Source organism: Acomys russatus, chromosome 23 (assembly GCF_903995435.1).
Source record: "Acomys russatus chromosome 23, mAcoRus1.1, whole genome shotgun sequence".
NCBI lineage: Eukaryota > Metazoa > Chordata > Mammalia > Rodentia > Muridae > Acomys > Acomys russatus.
Genome location: NC_067159.1, coordinates 54,904,658 through 54,927,812, shown reverse-complemented (window position 1 = coordinate 54,927,812; position 23,155 = coordinate 54,904,658). Strand labels below are relative to the sequence as shown.

The following is a 23,155-nucleotide window of genomic DNA, read 5'->3' as shown; positions in this document are numbered from 1 at the left end:
CATTTCGGAAGAACTGAGACCCGAGAGAGAATTCAAGAGATCTCTGCTTCCCCACCCACGCGCCGCTGAAACAGATGTAACCTGAATCTCTGTTTAGATTTTGGCTGGGGAGTGATCATTTAAAGACAAGTCAGACTCAGAAAGCAGATCTAAAAAACAAAACAAAACAAAACAAAACAAAAACAAAATAAAATTAAAAAACAACCTAATGGGCCATCCGCATTTCCCCTAAACCCCCCCCCCCCTTTAACACTGAACTTGGAGTAAGTTGTCTGGTGCAGATAAAGATCTTAACATGTAGACAGAAGGCGGGTTTTCCGCAAGGAGGTGAGGCTGTCCCTCCAGGAAAAGACTTTCCCCCACACCCCCTCCTCTCTGCGAGGTTCCACCCTCTGGAAAACACAACTTTCCCTCTTTTCCTAGAGGGACAGGCCTCAGTGTAGTTGAGAGAAGAGCCTTAAGAACAGTGGGTCAGAGAGTGGCCTCGGCCGGCCGCTAAGGCCTCTTTGGACCAAGACCTACTTGTGGCACCGTCGACCTGCCAGTTAGCTTTCCTTGGCGCTTTGGGGCAAAGGAGGGGGCGCAGAAGACACCCACAGCCTCTGGCCCTCTGGAGCTGGTATGTGACACGCAGCCCTGCAGGGCCATGTATTGGAAGAGCGATCAGATGTTTGTGTGTAAACTGGAGGGAAAGGACGTGCCGGAGCTGGCAGTTCCCCGCGAGAAGGTGAGCGAGCCCACGCCGGGCCGGATCCGTTGAATAGCACTTTCCTTGGGAAAACAGAGTTGTCGGGTTCCTAAACGAGGTTCGGAAATTACCTGTCACTGCCTCATCTCCAGACCTGACATTTTTTTTATTATTATTATTACGTAGTAGCGTTAGGTAGTAATCACTGCGTCCCCTCCCCATGGATTCACGTAGCCAGAGGCATGGACACTCTAATTTGGGAGACTAAGCCTGGAGGCTAAGGCGCTCACGGGGCCATGTGAGCCCTGCTTTTATTGAATTTAACTTGCTGTTCAGGGCGATCTTGGACAGGGTCGGGGGGCGGGGGAGGGCGCGGGGGTTGTCTAGGCGTTTGTCACCTGGCACCAGATACCAATCGGTGCGTTGCACTGAGCGCCAGCTCTTGCGGCGGATCAGGCGTGTGCGGGGGGCTTGAGGACTGGCGGCGGGAGTCCTAAGGGCTTGGGTCCTCCAGAGCCTCCCCGCTTTTATAAAGGGCCAGAAGAACAATCCCATTGGGACCCACGAACAGGACAAACTTTGCCGCCAGAGGCGCCTTTTAACGCCAAAACCAGGCAAGCTGTCACCTAGCTCCAGAGACAAGACCTGGGGGTGCTCGCGTTCAAAGCTGGAACCCGGTTGCCCGGCTGTTCCGGGGCGTCGGCTGGACGCGGGGCGGGCACTGCTGGCTGGTTTCTTGTTGGCCGGACCGTGGCCACCCGGGGAGCAGGTGCACTGGGGAGACCCAGGGATGCGGTCTCTGGCTCACCTAGGGCTTTCGTAGGACAGAGGAAAAGGAGAAAGGGGTACGGAAACGCGGGGAGGTGTGGGCCGCTGGAATCCGCGGGCCCACTAGCCCTAAACTAGACTAGAGAGGTTTTGTTCGTTGTAGAACAAAACTGAAAGTGCAGCCAGGGCTTGGGGACACTTGAGCAGCGCGCCTGTGTGTTCTGAAATATTCTGACCCGCGTTGGGTGAGGTGTTCTTTTCTTCTTTCGTTGTTTCTTTCTTTCCTTTCTTTTTCTTTTTCTTTTTAATGGGACAAATTAAATTCAGCTGGATATTTCCATTATTCGACCGGCTTTTTGCACTGGTTAAAAATAATCCTTCAGTAGCTAAAATGTTGACTTACTGAGCACTAAGTGGCAATTCACACCTGAAAGAAACCAGTGTAAATCGCTTACGGTTCTAATTGCTTCAAGTTTACCAAAGAGCTGCTGGCTCCGTTTAATCTGAAGCATTTTCATTCAAATTGTCGGAACAAACACCAGGCTTCTTAAATCCCACTGTAATTAGCTTTCAAGTATCCGATTAAACCTCTTCACCTTTCGGGCTATCCTATTCAAAAAAGCCCCCCTTTTAAAAATATATGTGTGTCTTGCTCTTTTAATTGCAGTTATTAAAGAAATCAAGTTTCTCTCCCCACCCCCTCCTCAGTCATCTTTTCTTCTCTCTCACTCCACCCCCCTCCCGCCCCGTGCCCCCTTTAGCCGGGTGTTCCCCGCTCCCGGGTGATTGACGTCTAGAAAGCAATCGCTTTGTGCTCAGAGGCCGGTTATTAGTTGGGTACCCCCAGTGGGGGGCGGGGAGCCGGCGCGCCGCGTTGAGCGCGGGGTTCCAGCCGGTAGCCAAAGGCCGGCAGTCCTGGAATCGCCCGCTGGCGGCGGCGGCGGCGGCGGCGGCGGCCCAGGGAGGCTGCGCGCTGGCCCACCAGCTGTGCTGGGGCTCAGGTGCGGGCCTCTGCACGCGCCGCCCTCGTGCGCGGCCTTCAAGAGCGCGGCGGGGCCGAGGCTGCGGGGCGCCGCGTGCACGCCGCGGGCTGCTGACCCGACTCTCCCCGCCTTCCCTGCTCTCGCGGCGCAGTGCCCGGTGCTCATGTCGGAGGAGTGCGGGCGGCCAGCAGCCCTGGCGGCCGGGAGGACCCGCAAAGGTGCGGGGGAAGAAGGACTGGTGAGTGGGGTGGGAGTCCCCTGGGGACGCTCCGATTTGCGGGCCAGGGCAGGGCAGGGCGCTGGGCTGCCGTAGGTCTGGGAACCCCAGGAAGCGGACGAGGGAGGCTGGGGGCGGGGAGGCGGACAGCCCTTAGGGGTGCCCCTGTGGGAAGGTGAGGTGTAAAGGGAGTAGGGGACCTTGCGACCAGTGCTTGGCTGTTCGTTCCTACAGGTGAATCCCGAGGGAGCTGGGGACGAGGACTCCTGCTCCTCCTCGGCCCCGCTTTCGCCCTCTTCGTCGCCCCAGTCCATGGCCTCGGGCTCAGTTTGCCCCCCAGGCAAGTGTGTGTGCAGCAGTTGCGGCCTGGAGATTGTGGACAAATACCTCCTCAAGGTAGGATGGAGGGCCTACCCGAGCCCTGACGGGAGTTAGCGCGAGGCTGTGGGGGAGACAGGAGAGAAACTGCCCCACCCCCGTGTCAGCTGAGGCTGTGTAGACCCTCTCAGCAAACTAGTTCACCTTAGAGCCTACAGAGAGTAATGGAAAGTATGTTATGGAATTGTAGGATCTTCCGTATGAACCGGTGTGGGGGTCACCGGCTGCGGTACAAATGAGGGTTCCTCGAGTGTGTACTGAGGACTAGGTTACCACCAGCAAAAGAAGGGCTTGGGGAAGCACCACCCATTCTGAGGCAGCTGCCAACTACCTGGCCTTTTGTTTGTTTTCCAAGCCTAGACTTTTATTTACTTAAAAACCCTGTAGTCTCCAAACTAGTCCCTCCCCTCCAATAGCCCCTGCTGCTATCTACATAGGACAGTCGTAGGCCACTGTCGTTCTCCTTGGAAAGTCTCCTTCTGTGATTAAAAACACTGTAAAGGGCCTTAAAAGATCCTTTGCTGTGGACTATTACCATCGCGGTCGTAAGTTTATTTACAGATACCTGGAATCGTCCCAAGGCAAAAGTTTATATAAGGCTTTCAGTACCTCAGCTCTTGCTAAGTAAGATGGTGTTATTATGCCCTGCCAAGGGTTGGTGGGGAAAATGACCGACATAGATATATATACCCATAGGCGCACTTAGAAGAACCGTGGTGTTTTGAAAGTCGATCATCTGTCTTAATTTGGTTTTAACTTTTCTCTTAAAATATTGGACGCAGGGGTGGGAGGATTTGGAGTTGAGATCCGGGCAGGCTGCAGTTACCCAAGTCACAGGATCATGGTCCCGTGTGTCTTAATCTGAACACACTGGATTTCCAACTAAAATAGCTTTTAAAAGTCACTCTGTTAAAAAAAAAATGTTTTCTAATGCACCAAATTAGTTGCAAACCAGCTCACTTTCTGTCCCTCCCTCCCCAAGCTTCGGTTTTCAGAAGGATTAATTACAGAGAGTTAAAAGTTCAAAAACTGAATTAGTGGTTTTGTTTTTTGTTTAGTTGTTTTTTTTTTTTAAGTTACTGTCAACAGTCAGAAGCTGCCTTCTGGGTGGGGCAGGAATATTGCTCTGTGGAGCCCAGATAAAGCACCAAAGAGACTTGGGTGAAAACACCTTCAGTGTTGTTAGTTGGATTCTTAAGGTTGGCAAATTAACCTGGCTTTCTCTTTAAATCTGTATTCTTAAAATCCCATTTACAGTTTCACTGCTTAGAAAGCTAAGTATCACAAAACCATCCACAGAGTCAAAGTAGCTTCTGGTCTTGAACAAGGTTCTCAGCAGCCAGCAGAACCTTGAATGGTAATTACTGAAAGGGACTCAAAACTTTTAACACATCACAGCAAAGATGTAGAAAACAGTTACATGGTAAAGTTTATCCTCTGATTCTGCCACAGACTCAGGCATCCACCTTGTATAGTTTTATGTATGCATTGCTCACGCTCGCCTTCATATAAAAGCCGTGCCTGAGTGGTTCTGCAAAGTTTTTGTTTTGTTTCGTTTTTGTAATCGGGCAGGAGTCTAACCTAGGAAAGTGTTCTGTGCACTATCATATGCTATTAGGATTAAGAAGTTAACTTAAAATTTGATACCATAGAATCCATTTGGGAAGTCAAAATTTGCAGCATCCCCGCCCCACTTAAAACACGATCTCCTTACCCTGAAGTCTGAATCTAAACATCTCACTGCTAAGAAGTATTTTGACCCAGGGTAGATGTAGCTTTTGAAGCTGTGGAAAAACTCCATCCTGTGGGACAGGTCACATGGAGTCAGAAGGGTCTGTCACCTGAAGCTGTTGCCCCATTTACCCTCCTGTCCGGTTCTGTCCTGGTCTGCAGCCATAGTGGGATAATACTCCTTGGGAAGGTGTCCAGAACCGGGTCCAGAGACTCCCCCACTCCCTTCACTGTTTGGCAAGAGCGGGGAATGTAGGACACTTCCTTCTGTTTTTCAAAAGAAACTTTTGAGGAAAGGTGTCAAGCCAGGCAGCAGATCTGCCTTTTGTAGAGGGTTAGAGAAAGGGCCCACTTCTGTTTTAAACCATTGATTTAGAAAAGAAAACAGAAGCCTGGGTGTGAATGAAGTAAGGCTTCAAGGGACGGACACTCAGGACCCCTGGTCTTTCTATATTAACTGGGTACAATTGAGGGGGAAACATGAGGAAAATACATCTCTACTTCCAGGAAATATTCTTCTTAATAATTTCATTCCATCTTAATCCAATTTTAACCCATAAAAATCCAAGTATTTTTAATGTACTGAAAATATAATTCGTTTAAAGACCCAGACTTCAAACTTAAATTTTCATCAGAAATGAAACATTGCTTTGGGAAGAGGTTCATAACTTGTTAGAAAACCCATTATAATTATTTTTCAAATGTGGACACCCTGACTGGTAGTTAAAAAGCACAAACCTAGTTAGACCCTGTCTGCTGATCAGCACAGTTCTGGAGCTGCCCTGCAGGCCAGCACAGCCCAATACACATCTCCTTTTGGTGGCTGAAGTTCATTGCCTGGGCAGGGCTTCAGGTATCTGCAATGGCCACTAAACAGGATGACATTCCCTGTTCCTATGTCAAAGTCCAGAGTGCCCTGCTTATTAAATAGCGTTGGTCTCACTACTTGAAGTATAAATAAATATATTTCCTGGGTACATTTAAAACCACCCATAGTCAGGTTCCCTGTAGCTGTGTCTGTTAGAGGAGGTGGGGGCGGGGCACAGTGTCACTGAGCTCTGCCTTGGCAATGTCTGGGGTGTAAGGAGGTGTGTTACATGCTTTCTCTGTAGGGCTAGTATTTTATGAAGCGTTTTCTGCCTTTGTTGTTCTTACTGATGGGTACACAGTTTATAGCTGTTTAGCCAAAAATGTATGTCAAAGGCTTTGTGTGGTGAAGTCCATAACTGCCAGGTTTCCTTGTAGGAATGATTGGGGCAAACACAAAAGCAGAACCTGTATATATGACTCTAGAGTAAATGTTTTTTCTTGAGATTTTCTGAGAGAGAGAGAGAGAGAGAGAGAGAGAGAGAGAGGGAGAATATGAATGGATATGGATATGAAAGAAAACCTGAAACCTTCAAAAGAATAAAACAAACAAATGTGGAATGTGGCTATAGGTGTCTGGTTTCTTGTTGCAGTCTAGAAGGGGCTAGCCAGATGCGTGTTCAGGTCAACAGTGCTGTTTGGGTGGAAGTATCCAGGTCTGTGTGTGTGAGAGAGGGGGGGGGGCAGAGCTGACCTTTCTCTTGCTTCTCATACACAGTCAGTGGCTGGACTCTGTGTGCTGTGTGTATGTTTGTATGCACGTGTGTGTGTGCGTGTGACAGAGCTGATCTCTCTCGCCTCTCACACACAGTCAGTGGCTGGACTCTGTGTGCTCTGTGTGTGTGTGTGTGTGTGTGTGTGTGTGTGTGTGTGTGTGCGTGCGCGTGTGTGTGCACACGCGCGCATGTGACAGAGCTGACCTCTCTCGCCTCTCACACACTGTCAGTGGCTGGGCTCTGAAGGTGGAGTGGACTGGCTGCTCACCCTCATTTTCCCGTTGCAGGTAAATGACTTGTGCTGGCATGTCCGCTGTCTGTCCTGCAGTGTCTGCAGAACCTCCCTGGGAAGGCACACGAGCTGTTATATTAAAGATAAAGACATTTTCTGTAAACTTGATTACTTCAGGTACATTGCCAAATTTTCATTTTAATAAACACCTCAAGAAGTCATTTTTAAAAAGACCTTTATAACAGGGCTTTTTGTGTACAATTTGATTACCCAAGGCCAGTTATTATGATATATTTCAAAATGGTTTTTTTTTTTTTTTTTTGGATCATATCATGCTATGTAGTGATTCTCCTGTGTATACCTCTGAAGTGCTGAGGTTAGAGGCTTTAGGCACCATGACCAACTTCTTAATTTTGGGGGGGGGGGCGTATAATTTATATTAGAACTAAATTTGTGTTAGTCTGCTTCCTTTAGGAATTGGATAAATAATATAAATTCATATCGGATTGCATTCCCACTATAGAGGGTGGACATTTGGGGTATTTAAAGCAGATTTGGGCTGTGGAATGAAGGCTGAGACGCATGATGGTAGCAATGCGCCTTGTTGCAGTCAGTGGTGGAATAAAATCATACGGGAAGCGGAGCCTGGGAGTGAACCTCTAAGGTGCCAGGCCTTTGGACACTGTGATCAGCTACACTATTACTCGAAGAACAAACTCTTCCTGAATTATTCTGCCAGATGTCCTGTCTTTATTTCCTGGTCTGTCCTTTGACTTTGGTTTGTGAGACCATCTTTGTACAAGATATTAAATGTGGCATGTTCTCTCTGTGATCTCACCCACGGCTGTTCGAGTATCAGGAGTCTTCCAGGAGCTCCTCTTTGTGGAGAGTTAACCTAAGATTGTAAGCATTACTTTAAATGTGGTCATAGCTATTTCTTACTTATTTGCATTCCTAAATGAGAAAGTTCATTGTAAAATTCTGCCTAGCAAAATTAGTAACACTAGTTACAGTGTTGATGCAGTTTCAAAAAGTTACTTCCTGAGAGTTCAGCATTTGACATTGGATACAATTCACATGCAGGTTAGAGCCGTGTAGTCATAATATTCAGAGTACGCCATATAAAATAGAGCAATTTTTAAAATTACCAAAAATGTACACGTCTCACCAGAGTTATTCTTTTTTTTTTTTTTTTTTTGCATTAGTAACAGTTGGTTCCTCTTCAGCTTACAGTATGTTAACTTTACTTTTTTATGGTAAATATACACCCTATGAAAAATTTGTTTTTTTTTTTAAAGATTCATTAAAAAATCTTAATTCGTTAGAATTTTCTTGATATGTTCTGAAGTTCATTTTTAGAACCTAGTGCTCCAATTAAATTGTCAATACTTTTAAAGATGGTCCCTGAGTAGACACAGGCAGATGGGCTAACCTCATCTACCAGTGACCACCGAACAGGAAACTAAGACTGGGAGAAAAACAAGCCATGGGCTCTGGTGTCTGGTTAGAATGCCCACAGACATAGCTGGAAGTTTTGGACACTGTTTCCACGCTCCTGTGCCTGGCACTGTGGCCATTTGTCATGACTGGGAAGCTGCTAGGTTTTTCCTCCTCATCCTCAGGGTAAAGAATATGGACTCTGTACATTTTCTGATCATTTCTAGTTTTAACATATGGACTTGTTCCTCCTATTCATCTCATCTTGGTTTTTGTAGGGCTTTTGTTTCTGGCACTGGGGAGTGAACCCAGCATGTGTTAGTGCATACTCCCCCATGGAGCTATGCCCATCATCTCAACCAGATTTTAGCTGGCCAGTGTTTCTACATTAACTTAACATAGTTTTGCCCTTCAGGGTTTTCATCTTAGAGTGTGTATGCGTGAATGCGCACATGTATCTGAAATATCTAGATAACCTGTATGTGCCATAATATTTGACACAATAAAAGGGCTGTTCGAAACTCCTATTTCATTTATTTTTGAAAGAAAATCTGAAAAGAAAACTTTTGAGGAGGTTTTGCTTTTAAAACAGATTTGAATCGGGACCCTGTTCCAACTGCTTTCCCCGTATTGACATTGTTAAGAGGAAGAATTAATTCCTGTTCCACTCTCAGGATACCTGAGCACTTACATTAAGTCCGGCAGAGCAGGATGATGACGGTCAGCCTGGTAAGGCCCTCACCATGCCTCCTCCTGTTACACAGGCGGTATGGGACGCGCTGCTCTCGCTGTGGCAGGCACATCCACTCTACTGACTGGGTCCGCAGGGCCAAGGGCAACGTGTACCACTTGGCCTGCTTTGCTTGCTTTTCCTGCAAGAGGCAGCTGTCGACCGGAGAGGAGTTTGCCTTGGTGGAGGAGAAGGTCCTCTGCAGAGTGCACTTCGACTGCATGCTGGATAATCTAAAAAGAGAAGTAGAAAATGGTAAGTGCAGAGCAGCCACTGAGTCCTTCAGGGCGGTGAATGGACAGACACAAGCTGACCCCGCCCCGAGCTCATTCTAATGTGCTGCGTTCTTCAAGGACGAATGCTCATAAAGTTATCCCTGCTCCAACCAAAGGTCCATCTGCAGCCAGGGTGTGGCCTCTTGTTTCTTCCACACTATAGTCTGAGGCAGCAGCCTGGAGCTTGGGTTCAGCCTTTGTTTTCCTGTGCATTTTGCCTTCCTAAAGTGGGCCTGAGACACATACTTTTAACTCACTGCATTTCCCACAGAGTTCACAAAGGCTATAAATACTGTCTCGTGTATAGCCTATTTGCAACATGATTTTAAAAACTTTACAAATCTAGAAGATGCATGGTGCACTGCAGAAATGGCCAAGGTGTGTGAGGAAGCTGACTGTGCAGAAGTTACCAACTGGGTGGTTTGTTTATGCTTTTTTTGTTTGTTTGTTTGTTTTAATGCAGGTAATGGGATCAGTGTGGAAGGAGCCCTCCTCACAGAACAAGATGTCAATCACCCAAAGCCAGCCAAAAGAGCTCGGACCAGCTTCACAGCCGACCAGCTGCAGGTAGACGTGGCAGTACATTTGTGACCTTTGAAACCCCCTTTCTCCCCACAAAGAAAACGGAGCTAAAGCAAAATAAAAATGCAACCTCCACGCTGCCTGAGAATATTGTTTTCTGAAAGGTCACCCTGTGCTTTTTAAAAGATTGAACTCAATGAGCATGTGACTGTGTACTTACTGCCCTAAAAAGTCATGGTCTGCCAGGGCCAGTCATAGCGGCTTCCCGCTTAGGGTCTTTTGGTATCCACGTCACATTGGGACAGGGTGTTGGTCTGTTCTGGTTTCCAGGAGCATCAGTCTAAGGCAGACATCTTGTTAATTGTAATGAGGATAGAAGATAACTGTGTGGAGACTTGGCTGAAAGAGGCAGCACCCAGGGTTGTGGGGCTCCTGTGCACTGTTGTTTAAGTAAATCACATTATTTAACATACAAAATCACATGACTTTTGTCTAGGGGGAGAACAGAATCAGCCTAGCACAGACAGGAATCTACGCCAATTGCAAGGAGGTTGTTGAGGCAGCGTCTCCACTGTCCTGCCAAGGTTGGCTCTGCCTTGACAGTAGAGGACCTTCCTTGTCCTGGGTGTGAGCACTGTGCCAACTGTCAAGAAAATACTCCTTGCTTTGCGTTTAAGTCTACATATGAAGTTTTTTTTCTGTCGTTTTCTAAAAGATCAGTGTGGTGAGGTATTTTGTTTTGTGTTAAGATAAATAATTTACTGCACCTCTCCCAGGGGCTGCTGGGTGCACATTTAGTATCCACGTCTGCTCAGGACTGAAGGCAATCCTGTATTGTTAACAAATGCAGGGGGAAAGCCCATGTCTAGTGGTCTGAGAATTTTGGACATCTACAGTAAAAAAATATTTCAAGAGTGGTGTTTTAAAGAGTGATGTGACTACTGTTCTGAGGGAATTTGGCAGTGGACCAGATGCTGAGTATTAAAATCCAGATCCACTAAGGGAAAAAAAACAAACATCTGAACACACAATTGCTCGGTATTTATTAGACATGAAGTCTTTGACCAATGAATAATTCTTGAAAAACAAGACAGTTGAGAGGCATGCCTTCATTTGAGCCTGGTGCTCTGATGTTCCCTGCAGTGTTGGAGGAAGTCACACATATCGTGAGGTTGAAGTAATTCTTGTCCCAGCTTTGCAAAAACACCCAGTTCGAGGAAGTAGACTGGGTTACACAGACTCTGGTAGACAAGTATCGGATTTGGAAATGGCCTATTCATGAAGAGCTGGCTGTGACTTTGACAATTATAAGCTTCATAACTTGGATATAAAAAATTCTTTACTAAATTTATAACTGGAATTTAGAAGTCACGGCGGGAAGCTATACAATCTCTTGTGGGAACATAATTACAGAAAAAAATAAGGTGGATTATTTGTGGAGTTTTTTTTTTCAGTCAGTCCTCACCCACTCCAGCAAGTCCTCAGTGTAGTCAGCCTCTCTGGGGTACAAGGTATACCTGACGCTCAAGGGAAAAGCACAGAAGAGGGTCAGACAGACTTGCCCGACCTCTGTGCTTCTCATGTGGTTTTGCCTCTCAAGACCATGTGCTCCACCAGAACCCAGCAGTGCAGAGAAGAGGAGCTCTGAGTCTTGCAGGCAGGCTTATACTTACAACTCACAACGTTCACAAAATAATTAAACCATGTATTGCTACATAAGAATATGACCTGGATCATAAACTTACATGATCAGAACAGGTTCTAAAAAGTAAAAGCATGGTCTCACTTATTCAACGTTCAGTAGCATTGATGCTACACCTGAGATTGTCTAAATAAATGAAGTAGAATCCTCAGTGTTCTAAAGAACAGGAAAGCTGGAACAGCTACAGATTTGAGAGAGAGAGAGAGGGAAAGAGAGAGAGTGAGAGAGAGAGAAAGAGAGAAATTTACTTTCACCAGAATATCTGATAATTCAAGTTTTATAATCGCCTTGTCAAATTGTCTCCATTTTTGAGAAAACTGAATGTATTCAAATACTGACTTCAACATAACAATAAATAATAATAATAATAATAATAATAATAATAATAATAATAATAATAATAATAAGTCACCCATGAGAGACTGCCCATGTGGTCCTTGCTTTGGACAGAAGCCTGTTAACATAAGGTAACTAAAGACATTGCTAAAATTCCACTTCAGCCTCTCACAGTAAGATGTTCCCACTTCAGGAGGGCCTGTCTCTACAGGTGCACCTCAAACTTGGCCCGTTGATAGGAAGGGCACTTAAATTCCTGCTGGTGCAGGGGCCCTGCATCAAGCATGGCAAAGCTGGCTCCTGGCTTTTCTGGTAGACCTCTTGGTGTTAAAATGATGACACCACAGGGTTCTGCTGTGATCGTTCCCTAAGAGCCCACAGAAGGACTGGGAGTGGTTTGCAGAAGCCTCAACATCTGCAGAGTAGGGAAATGAAGTAGAAATTCAAACATCGTTCTTTTCTTTTTTTTCTTTTCTTTCTTCCCGTTTTTCTTTTTGTGAAACTGAATGCTGGTATTAAGGAAGGGAAGAATGAGAGCGCTATTTTCTTGAGAATACTCTTGTTCTAAATGGCTAGGATGTGCTTAAGTTCCCTTCAGTCTTTGATGAACTACTTTTCCTAAATGTATGTTGGGTTGATTATTAAATTTTTACCTCTAAAAGGTTTTTGTTTCTTTTTAAATCTTACAATCAATAATGACTTTAGATGCAAATCCCCAAATATCAGTTCTGCTTTATCTTTGTGAAAAATTAAAGACACGACCAATTCACTTGCCATTTTGTCTTTGGGATATTACATTCAAGTCGCCCACTTGTAAACACAACTCCACAGCAGGGGAGTTCCTCGGATAAGGAACCAAAAAATAAAGAGATAGAGTCTGTTTTGCTATGTTTAAAAATAAGAACAATATTGGATGGGAAGCCAGGGGCACTTGGTTCTAGAAGAGTTACTACCTGGGGCACCTTGACTGAAAAGGTCATTTGCAGCCTTGAAATATTTCTGGACCCACACTGAGCTTTTCCTCCATGCTCTTGAGACTTTTCTCACACTGTCAAGGTTCCTCTGCCTCCAACTCTCAAGTGCACATCGTGTTACAGGCAAGCAGAGAGTGTAGTGTACCCCCAGAGTGGTGGGGGCAATGGCGCAGGATGCTTTCCCCTAGCCCCTGGGTGCTCTTAACTGCTCCAGTGGGATGGACTTTGTGAAGTAGTCTGTCAGGACCACCTTCTGACAAGTGGAGAGGCAGAGAGATACAGCACAGGCAGGGACAGGCTAAGACTGCCTGAGGGAGGGGGTGGGTGCCCACTTCACATCAGTTCACACTGCCTGAGGAGAGGGCAGCAGCAGGGGGAGGGAGTGGGTGCCCACTTCACAGGTCCACAGACAAGCACAGCCTGCTGAACGCCTTTCTTCTTTATAAATTATCTTTATCTCATACTCCCCTCAGCTGACTGACTTTGGGTAATAAAATTCAAGATTACTTGTTTCTCATGATTCCTCTTCCAAGAACCCAGAGGCCTTGACTATTGTTTTCATTTTTCTCTTCCTTTGATTAGAGATTATTATTGACATTCCTGTATTTTTCTTCTAGGAACTTAAGAAGGTTCTTAAATTTCTACCCCTCCTACCCCCCAACCCCCCCCCCCCGCACCCCCCACCACCCCGTGTATGACTGTACACATGTCGTAACGCTTGGCATGGTGGTATCTGTCCAAAGTCGCTGGACTTTGCTAAGTTCTTGTTGCGTGGAGTGAAGGATGTTACGGTTTAAGATCTCAGAGTTCGCTTGTATGAAGCAAATCCCTCCACGTGCAGTAGTGGCATCACTGAGGTGCCCTGGAGCCCAGGGCTGCCGCACAGTACTTTTAAACCAGTGAAAACTATCAGGGGCCTTGAGGCTGCTCAGACCCATGGAAGCTAACATAGCTGCGGTGGGCGGTGTGCACTCTGTTGAGCTTGTAGTGTGGATGCCAGGAGGAGGAGACTCAAGAGTGTGTGTGTTTTATTTGTGAGTTCCGAGACTGTGGAGAAGGGTAACATCCCTAACTGCTCAGCTGAGAGACAGTTTCACGTTAACTTTTAAAGATCTCCGAGTAAGAAGAGTTTATGTGAATTTATAAAGTCTGCCTTTCTTTCATTTGCGCCTGGCTCCACTGATTTTCAAGTACCGAAATACACATCTCATTTTCTCTGCCTTACCTGTTCTACCATCAAAATGCAAAAGATGAAGCTCTTAACTATCTGCTTCCAATGTTTGTCTTTAAAAAACACAGGTTATGCAAGCACAGTTTGCTCAGGACAACAACCCAGATGCACAGACCCTCCAGAAACTGGCGGAAAGGACAGGCTTAAGCAGACGTGTCATACAGGTGAGAATCGTATAGGTAGATGGAGAGACGCAAAGAATTCTGCATCTGGTGCTTTGGTGTGTGTGCTGTTCTTTTGTGACAAAAGCCTCAGAATGCCCGCTCCTAATCCCACACTGAGCCACTTTCTTAAAAGTGAATGCGACAAAATTCTCCCTGGGGAGATGCAGCACACACACATCTACTCACTCCAGACAGGAAGCCGACAACAGACCACAGTGTAGACACCCACCAAAGTCCAAGTTGGTGAACCAATGAGTTTTACTGTTGTGACAGGAGTATGGGTGAGGGGTCACTCACAGGAGCATAAATGACAGCTGCATCGCCAAGGCCCGCCCTAGCATGGGCGACAGCCGGCAAATCTGGGAACCTGGCGCACAGGGCATAGCCTGCAGACAGCTCAGCAGGCTGGCGAGTGCCCTTTCCAGGTGCCTCAGTTGGTCTAAAACTCTTCCAGGTACTGTGGCTGTCTGCGTTCTGCCTTTTTTCCAGCCTTTTGTAGCTTCTGATGGTCTGGCGCCTCTGCAGCTTTGCCTTCCTGAGCCGACTCTCAGCTTTCATTGTTTACCCTGTCAGGGGAAGAGGCCTAGTGGATCCTGTCAATTTCAGTGACTTCCTGAAGCTATTGAGTCATTTACCTTCCTGCTTAAGGAGCTTCCTGCAGGACAGAATGTTTCAATCTCAGAGGAAACTGTCAGACAACTGCGTTTCCTGGACTAGTTCACTCTTTACTCCTCATTCTGTTTACAAGCTCTAAGGTCCTTGGGCCAGACATACTGAAGTTCCATCTGGTGACACACGCCCTTAGGCCTAGCACTTGGAGCAGGCAGAGGCAGGGCCAGATCTCTGTGAGTTTGAGGCCAGCCTGGTTTACAAAGCAATCTACACAGGGAAACCCTGTCTTGAAAAACTGAGAAGAAGAAAGGAGGAGGAGAAGGAAGAGAACGAGAAGGGGGGAGAGGAAGAAACAAAGAAAAGAAATACTGAAATTCCAAGCCAAATGTGGCTCCAAGATCAGTGCTCAGCTCCTGCTCCCCCCTCCCCTCCCCTCCCACTTCCTGCCTCACTCCTCCATTTATAGGGTGTTAGTTGTCTTTAGTAAAAGATCAGGGAGAAGAGGTGGCATGACCAAAGCCAGGGAAGAATGAGGTGAAAGCAAACACACTGTACTGCAGCGTTCATGCACAGAAATTCTGGGATTGGAATTGCAAAACCCTGTGGATGCTGAGGCCCCTCTGCAGGAGGAAGCTATGTGTGATAGAAGATTTGGGGGAAGAAATGACAGTAGACAAGACATGGAGGCAGTGGAGCAGGATTTTTGGTTGTGGTGACCAGAAAACTAGTGAGGTGTTTGTTTGTTCTGGTTTTTAAGAGATTTGACTGCAGCGTGAACCTATAACTAAACTCCAGACAGAGTCTTACTAATCGCATAATGATGACAGATGTTGGCTGCTGGCAGGACAGCAGAACAGCCTAGAGATGGCCATAGGGAAGCAGAGGGAAGGCCATTGCTAAACTAGAAGTCAAGGGAAGCTCAGTTGTCCATTGGGAAGGAAATGCAGTCAGTCACCTTTGCCCTTGCTAACCATGCCCTGTGGGGTGACTCCCTGGCTGTGAAAATAGCACTAGGAGGGATGAGCAGGGGTCCAGCCAAAGGTTTAGTACCTTGAAATTGGATTGATTCTTTATAAACTCCATATGAGTTTAAGGAGTGGAAGAGGGACCTGAGAGAGAGGACAGGGTTACAGGTGCTGACTGGCTGGAGTACAGCATTGCCCTAGTGGAGAAAGACACTTAGTGAAGCAGCAAAGGCCTGAGGTAGGATGGGGTCAAAGGAGGCAATCACCTGAGCCACAAAGGCCTAGAACCAATCTTTCCAGGGCTTCCGGTCTTTTTTTTTTTTTTTTTTTTTTTTTGTACATCTGTGTTGTTTCTGACATCATGTAGTTTACACTTAGATGCTTATTCTTCAGGCAGCAGTAAGTGTTTCAGGTGAACAAGTAAGGTGCACTTGGAGAAGTCACCCACACCCAGCCCTCCCCCCACATGCTCCAACACCCTCCCACCCCTGGTGCCAGCCACTTCTCTGAAGACAGGGCTTCCAGCTGCTCTGGGTGACTGCAGTGTGCTGAGGCTCCTCTAGGGGGCGGGTCTATGGCCTCTGCTCTGCTCACCCTGCTCTGCTCTGCTTACCCTGCTCTGCTCTGCTCACCCTGCCCTGCTCTGCTCTGCTCACCCTGCTCTGCTCACCCTGCTCTGCTCTGCTCACACTGTTCTGCTCTGTTCACACTGCTTACACAACTTCTTGTCACGCTGCTCACAGAATACTCTGATTATTTTAACAAAATAAACTAGCAAGGGGTCAGGCAAAAGAGGAATGCTGAAAGGCCCTGGAAGTGTTGGGTGTTAGAGGCAATACGGACATAAGGAGGACAGGACATGGATGGAGAGCCAGCGAGGGTCGTCACCTTCAGCTGCCCTGTGAAGAACGAAAAGGTTTGACCCATCATGGAGTTTCTCCATGACATTCTGCATCCATGGTGCTGCTGCTGCTGCAGGCTGTGAGGTCTCCAGTGAGGAACCCTCCGCATTCTGGAGGATTCCTGCTAAGTCCAGACTCTGCGTATTCATCATGGAGTGCGGGCAAGAGGTTCAGATTCCTGGCTATTGTGAATCTGGTCTCCCCAGAGCGGTTCACTTTCCTGAAGGAGGAAGGACCCGAGAGAGACATCAAGCACACTGTTCCATGGCCCTTGTTTACGTCCATATCCAGCATTAGCACTTCTAGATAACATCGGGTCAGAACTTTTAAAGTGCATGTTTTATATGTGTACATTAAATGTTAGGTGTTTCTGGTAAAACGTCAGGTGACTCCTGGCGTCACAGGTGTTACATGACCCCCTCAGTCATGTCCATTGTTGTGACTTCCCTTTGTATGTTAGCACGTGCTGTTATAGAGCCTGTGGGTGGCCTGGGACTGAGGATGAGAGAGGAGGCTGTGACCTCACCCTGTTCGTCCTTGGTGTATACCTAAGTCTCCACCTAGAGACATCCCCTGTCCTTTCTCTAGCCACCTGCTCAGGGCTGCCCACCTGTGAGACTGATAAATGTGTCCCACATGGTTCGAGTTCGTGGATGGCCAGCTCTCAGTTTTTTAGTCCCAACAGCCAGGGTATGTCTTTGCAACCAGGCCGAACTTTTTCCCTTGTAAATTATTTGTGGCTTCTTGGTCTTCTCCCGTGCCATGACACTCCTACTCGCAAGCCCTAGACAGCCTATGACCTTTCCCTGGACACATGTGACACCCATGGCCTTTCCCTGGACACATGGGACACCCAGATGCCAAAATGCTTATTCTGATTTCCTTTCAGATCTTAGCTCTTTCTTTATCGTTTCTCCCCTGATACAATTTGTTTGGAATGATGCTGAGTGTGTGTGTGCACGCGCAATCACGCATGCATGCATGCATGTGTGTGAATGTTAGGGATTGTGCCCTTGGCCTTGCACATGCCAGGCAGCATTCCACGGTCTAGCTATGCCCTGGCCTGTGATAGCATAGGTTCATAGAGTAACCCTGTGTGCTGAAGTTGCCCCTCATGGCAGAGAGTCACTCACATGCAGGTCAGCTTCAGGAAGTGTCTGCCAATGACGTGTACCCAGGTCGGGCCTCACCAGCTGTAACTGCGTCTTTTCTGCAGTGGAGTGGATATCAGGGAGGTTGGTGCTTTGCTTTTGTGAGGCCTCACCAGTCGGGTGTTTGTAGTCCATTTTACTTAAATATACCTAGTTTTCTCTTAGTATAGCATTGGCCTATGTATTCACTAAGAAAGACTGAACCCAGCAGGATAAAGTGTGGCTCGGATCGCTCAATCAAGAACCATGTAGGAAGCTGCACTGTGTCTCCAGTAGCGACCTCAGTAACATGAACAAGGATGTTAAGTGCATCCAGCAGGTGTCTAAGGGTACAACAGTACTTTCTTTTTATGTTCTGATTAGAAGACCTTTCCTGTTTTCTAGTTTTTCCAAATGCCAATAGTAAAACTAGGGACACATTTCCGGAATTCTCAAAGCATTACCATTTTCTTTTATTTCTAAACATGCTTTTTAAGCATAGAATAGACCTTGAAGTAAATTACCAGAGACTATTAGCTGAGGAAAAAGTGACTCGTTTTAATACTTGAACTAAAATGTTTATCCATTCAGAGGACTTCTAGAATTTTTTGAGGCAGAATCTTATAATTCCCAGACTGCCTCTAGCTTGCCACGTGGCCAAAAATGACTTTGAACTTAGGATCTACCTACCTGCTCCTCCCAAGTGCTGGGACTACAGGCATGCGCCACTGCACCGGTTTCCGTGGGGCTAGGGCTAGAACCCAGGGCTTTCGGGGCCTCCTAGCCCTGTCTGTCTGACAAGCTGCTTCTGTTGCTGGAAGGTAGGGCAGTTGATGAACGGCTTCTTCGGTGGTCAGGTGGTAGCATGTGTGACTCAGGCTGTTGATTAGAAACTGCGGTGTGTGACCTCATCACCTCACTCTTCTTGCCAGGTATGGTTTCAGAACTGCAGAGCCCGCCACAAGAAACACGTCAGCCCAAATCACTCCTCCTCTGCTCCAGTCACGGCTGTCCCCCCATCCAGGCTGTCTCCACCCATGTTGGAAGAAATGGCCTATTCTGCCTACGTGCCCCAGGATGGAACAATGCTGACGGCACTGCACTCTTACATGGATGGTAGGTGCCATCACTCACATTTTGATCTCATTCACTTGTTGAAAGCTCACCTCAGGAATGGCTGAAAAATATTATAGGGTTACAGAAGACAGCAAGCTAACCCAACTACTTAAAGCTCAGCTTTACTGCTGAGCTTCAGATATCAGCAATGACTCACTACTTGGTTTTCACTGGCAACATTTTTTTCCTTCTTTAAAATTTCCCTTTGCTTTTATTTTATATGCACGGGTGTTGCCTGCATGTATGTCTGTGCACTCCATGCATGGAGTAACCTCAGAGGCCAGAAGCGGGCATCAGATGTCCTGAACCTGAAGCTGACAGATGCTTGTGAACAGCCACATGGGTGTGGGAACTGAACCGAGTCCTCTGGAAGACCAGCCAGTGCTCATAACTGCTCAGCCATCTCTCAAGCCCATTTTGTTTTGTTTTCAATTGGACAAATTTTTTAGTAATATACTTTTCTATGGTCAGAGAAGGTATTGATATCTGTCTGGGCTGGAGGGTTTTTTGTTTTGTTTTACTTTTTTTTTTTTTACATTTTTAAAAACTGAAGTAAGTCAAACATACAGAAAATACACACAAGTGCTGGGCTTGGTGACTTGCCAGTCCTCTGTAGATGGCACATTTGAAGGAGGGCAGCAGCAGCCTCCAGAAGTTCCTTGAATCCCCTCCACTCATTGCTCTCTCCTGCCAAAGTTCACCTAACCGCAGAAGCGGTCTTAATATTTTTAAACCTTTTTTTTTTCTTTTTTACATTTTATTTATTTGTTTATTTACTTATTTGTGTGTGTGTGTGTGTGTGTGTGTGTGTGTGTGTGTGTGTGTGTGTGTGTTGAGGGGGTGTGCATGTGCTATGGCACACACTAGAGAGGCCGGAGGACAACTTGCAGCAATCAGTTACTTCCTCTTATGCCTGAGGATTCTGGGAATTGAACTCAGGTCGTCAGGCTTGGCAGCAGGCGCTCTTACCTGCTGAGCCATCTTGAGGCTTCATGTATAGGGAGCCACACCTGAGATCTTGTATCTCTCTCTTCCACTTCCTTTGAGTGCAAGAGTCACTCATGTTGCTAATTTATTGTACAGGGCTCCACTCACAGAATCGTTTCATGTGTGTTTTCAGGTTGACAGTCTTGTGTTCTGGTGTGGGTCTTTTAGGAACGTGCTACCACGGATCCCTTTGCGTACGTCTCCTGGTACCTTGTGTGACCTCATCGTCACAGTCTTCTCTTCAGTATGCGCATGGGTTGTATGTGAGGGTGCATGTGGAGCAGCACTTTGCTTCATGCTGTTCCGCCACAAGCTTCACACTGTGGTCAAGCCAGCTCCTACTTTGACCAACAGCATATGAGCACCGAAGATGCCCCTGTCCCCACTAGCACTGCGTACACTGTCTCGTCTTCATCCTGGCCAGTCTGGTGACCATGCAGTACTATCTTGATATGTTTACCAGCTTTTTCCTGTGACAAGCAAGATGCCCCAGGCCCTTGGACACCTGTCTATCTCTTGTGAAGATGCTGTATTTGTCTACTCACCTGATGGTTTCTCTTTTTAAAACAGATTTTATTCCCTTATTGTAGTCTACATATCAAGCCTTCTGAAAACAGCATGTGCTGAAATGTATCTTCTCCTTAGAGGCTTTCCTAGGTTGTTTGATGTCTTGCGTTAAGAGGACCACTCTGTGTTTTTTCTTTAAAGGTTATTTAGCTGTTTGTGATGACATAGGGCTTAATGTTACCATTCAGGAAGAGGCACAGGCTGGGAGACATCTGAGTTTGAGGCTAGCTTGGTCTGTGTAGAGAGTTCTGGGCCTGCCAAGGTTACATAGTGAGATCCTGGTGCAAAAAAAAAAAAAAAAAATATTTTGGGTCAATGATGAAGTTGGGTTTTTTTTTTTGTTTGTTTTTTTTTTACATTCTAGCTTTTTGGCCTTCCATTTTTAGTATATTTTCTTTCAATTCTTCTTTTGGTTTATAAGTTCTCTATCTATATGGTATAAGGCCCATCCGTTAGCTTCTTGTTCAGTGGCTGTGCTGTTGAGTTTGAAGGTGCTCATCTCTCTGTTGATACTCATGGGCCTGACACTCTATTCCTTATTTGAAGAGTTGCATTACGAAGTTACATGGAAGCTCATGTTTGATGGCTCCGGTGTCTGCATCATCATCTCTAATGGTCCCCTTCTGTTTTTAAGTCAAGCTAGATCTTACTTCCAACAAACAAACAAACAAACAAACAAAGTACATCATTTCAGATATTGGGTAAGAAAAAGAAGTAATCCAAGGCTCTGGATGGTCTTTCATCAGTGAAGAATATAGTTTATATGACACAAACGTGGGCTACAGGAAGGTCACCATGGACACTATTGTGAAACTAGTCTAATTTGCTTCACTACTCCTCAATTTTGGAATCCCAAATGAGAGCCTGTGTGTATTTGATTTTTGTTTTTTTCACCACCCTGCCAACGCTCTAACTGAGCTGTTAAACATACCAGCTTGTCAGACGTTCCTCACGTGTTAAATTTGTTAGTATCTCTGTTAGGAAAAAGCCTCATTTTTTTTTCTCTCCTCTTTGGGACTGGACTTGAAAACTTCCGTCTCCTTGGATTTCCTCCCAGCTCATGATCTGGTCACTGCCAGTTCCCCTATTGCTGTCAGCAGGGAAGTTTGGTTTGAAGCAACACAGCCTTCGCTGAAAGCAGAATTTCATTTTAAGTTTTTGTTAAAATCAAACAGCCTATAATACCTTTGTGCTATGTCAGGACTGCATGTGGCCTTTAAGAGATGACATTGCTACTTAAGACAAGCATGCATAGACGCCAGCAGAGCATGGGGTTTCTTACCTGTAACCCCAGGCCCTGGAGACTGAGCCTGAGGAAAACCAAGAGTTGTAGTTCATGGGGAATGCAGTTAAGTACTCCTAAGGGGGAACCTGCCTAGTCCTACATAGAAAGACAGCATCTGCATACAGAGCTCATGCACCTTTGTTATTACAGGGTGAGGGGCAGTGTGTGAGATGGAGTTGGAGGACACCACTGTGCCCAAAGCTTGTGCCTCCCCCTGCTAAAGATGAGGTGCTCAAGGAGCACCTGGGTAATTCATGCTCTGACCGTGTGAATGAGTCGATGGTCCTGCTGAGGTGGCGGAGTGACTGTGATTGTTCTTATGTCTGATACCTAGACTTCAGGTAAAACTGATGCCCACAGCTGAGACAGTGATAAGGACACCCTGCCCTGAGATGCGCTGCTTTACTTAAGCCATGCTCCATCACCCTAAGGAACTGATGCCTACATCTCTTTCTGTTTTGTAGCTCACCAACAGCTTCTGGACTCCAGCCCTTGTTACCCTATACAATGACCCAACTGCCAATAAGTCATATCTAATTCCTTCTTTCAGGGACAGAAATGATCGAGGATATAAACTTGTCATTTATTATGTATAAAATACCATTGAAAAGATATTAATGTTAATTTTTTATTTAACACTCAGAGCATTTTGAACATCCTTTTCTCTGCCCAGGTATGGATCTGTAGTTGGCCTGCAAGACACTTTTACTGATTCTTCCCTTTGCTTTTTTTTGTAAAACGTATGTTTACAAAAAGAAAACAAGTCAAAATTTTTTTGTATTGTCTGGAAATAGTTGGCTCTCGTGTGTATCTGTTAATTTATTTGTCATCAAAAGAGCACTTTGCCTAAAAGACTGGACTGATAATGTGCAAAATGTTTACAATCCTTTGTGAAACTGTAGTTTATCATTAGTTTGTACCTGTAAGTTATTGTTATAAATATTATCTGTATTTTTTTGTTATATACAACTTTATACCTTGAAGCTTGTATCTGTGAATTTGCAACTGAAATTTATTTTGCCAGTGTTTTCTGGATGAGCTGAAGGCGTGTCCATTGTAGCTGCCGCGCACACCCACAGCGGTGTCTGCACTTGGAGAGAGTTCTAGCTGTAAATAACACTCTAGTTTACGAAACCTGCCGTCCCGAGTTCATTAAACAGTTCTCATCTTGTGAAAGTTACTGCCACCTTGTCTTCTATGTGCTCTTAATTTTTTTTAAAAGCCATTTTGTTTTGAACTGGGTCTGAATACGCTTTATAGGGGAACCTATTTGTAGACAAAACAACATTAAGAAACCTATTCTTTCAAAGAACTAAGTCATCCAGGTTTTATCTACTTCTGATCTGTGACCCTAAGTACTACTCCAGGGGAGTATCTGCTACTCCAGGGGAGTATCTGCTGCACCAGGAATTTTAGAACAATTCAATTAATATAAATAAAATAAGTTTCTACAAAAAGAAACCTATTCTTAATAACAACAAAGACAGACCCACATGAAAACTTCTCCTTTGGCCTTAGATCACTTGTAAGCTGCTAGTCAAGTTTAAAGGCATGATGCTTTTCAGACTGGCCGTCGGGATATTCAACTCTAGGCATGAAATGCACCCATATCATATTTTTCTTCAGAGTTTTAAAGAAAC

At 45.9% G+C, this 23,155-nt stretch overlaps 1 protein-coding gene across 1 annotated transcript; it reads left to right on the top strand.

The window, feature by feature from the left end:
- The first annotated feature begins 631 nt into the window (after nt 1-631).
- Lhx8 (LIM homeobox 8) lies at nt 632-22,672 on the top strand. Its single transcript, XM_051165655.1, has 9 exons — nt 632-727; nt 2,591-2,677; nt 2,891-3,052; nt 6,636-6,757; nt 8,782-9,002; nt 9,486-9,589; nt 13,856-13,951; nt 18,493-18,676; nt 21,980-22,672. Exons 1-9 carry the CDS (start codon nt 647-649, stop codon nt 22,024-22,026), a joined length of 1,104 nt encoding a protein of 367 aa, XP_051021612.1. The 5' UTR covers nt 632-646; the 3' UTR covers nt 22,027-22,672.
- Nucleotides 22,673-23,155: the final 483 nt, after the last annotated feature.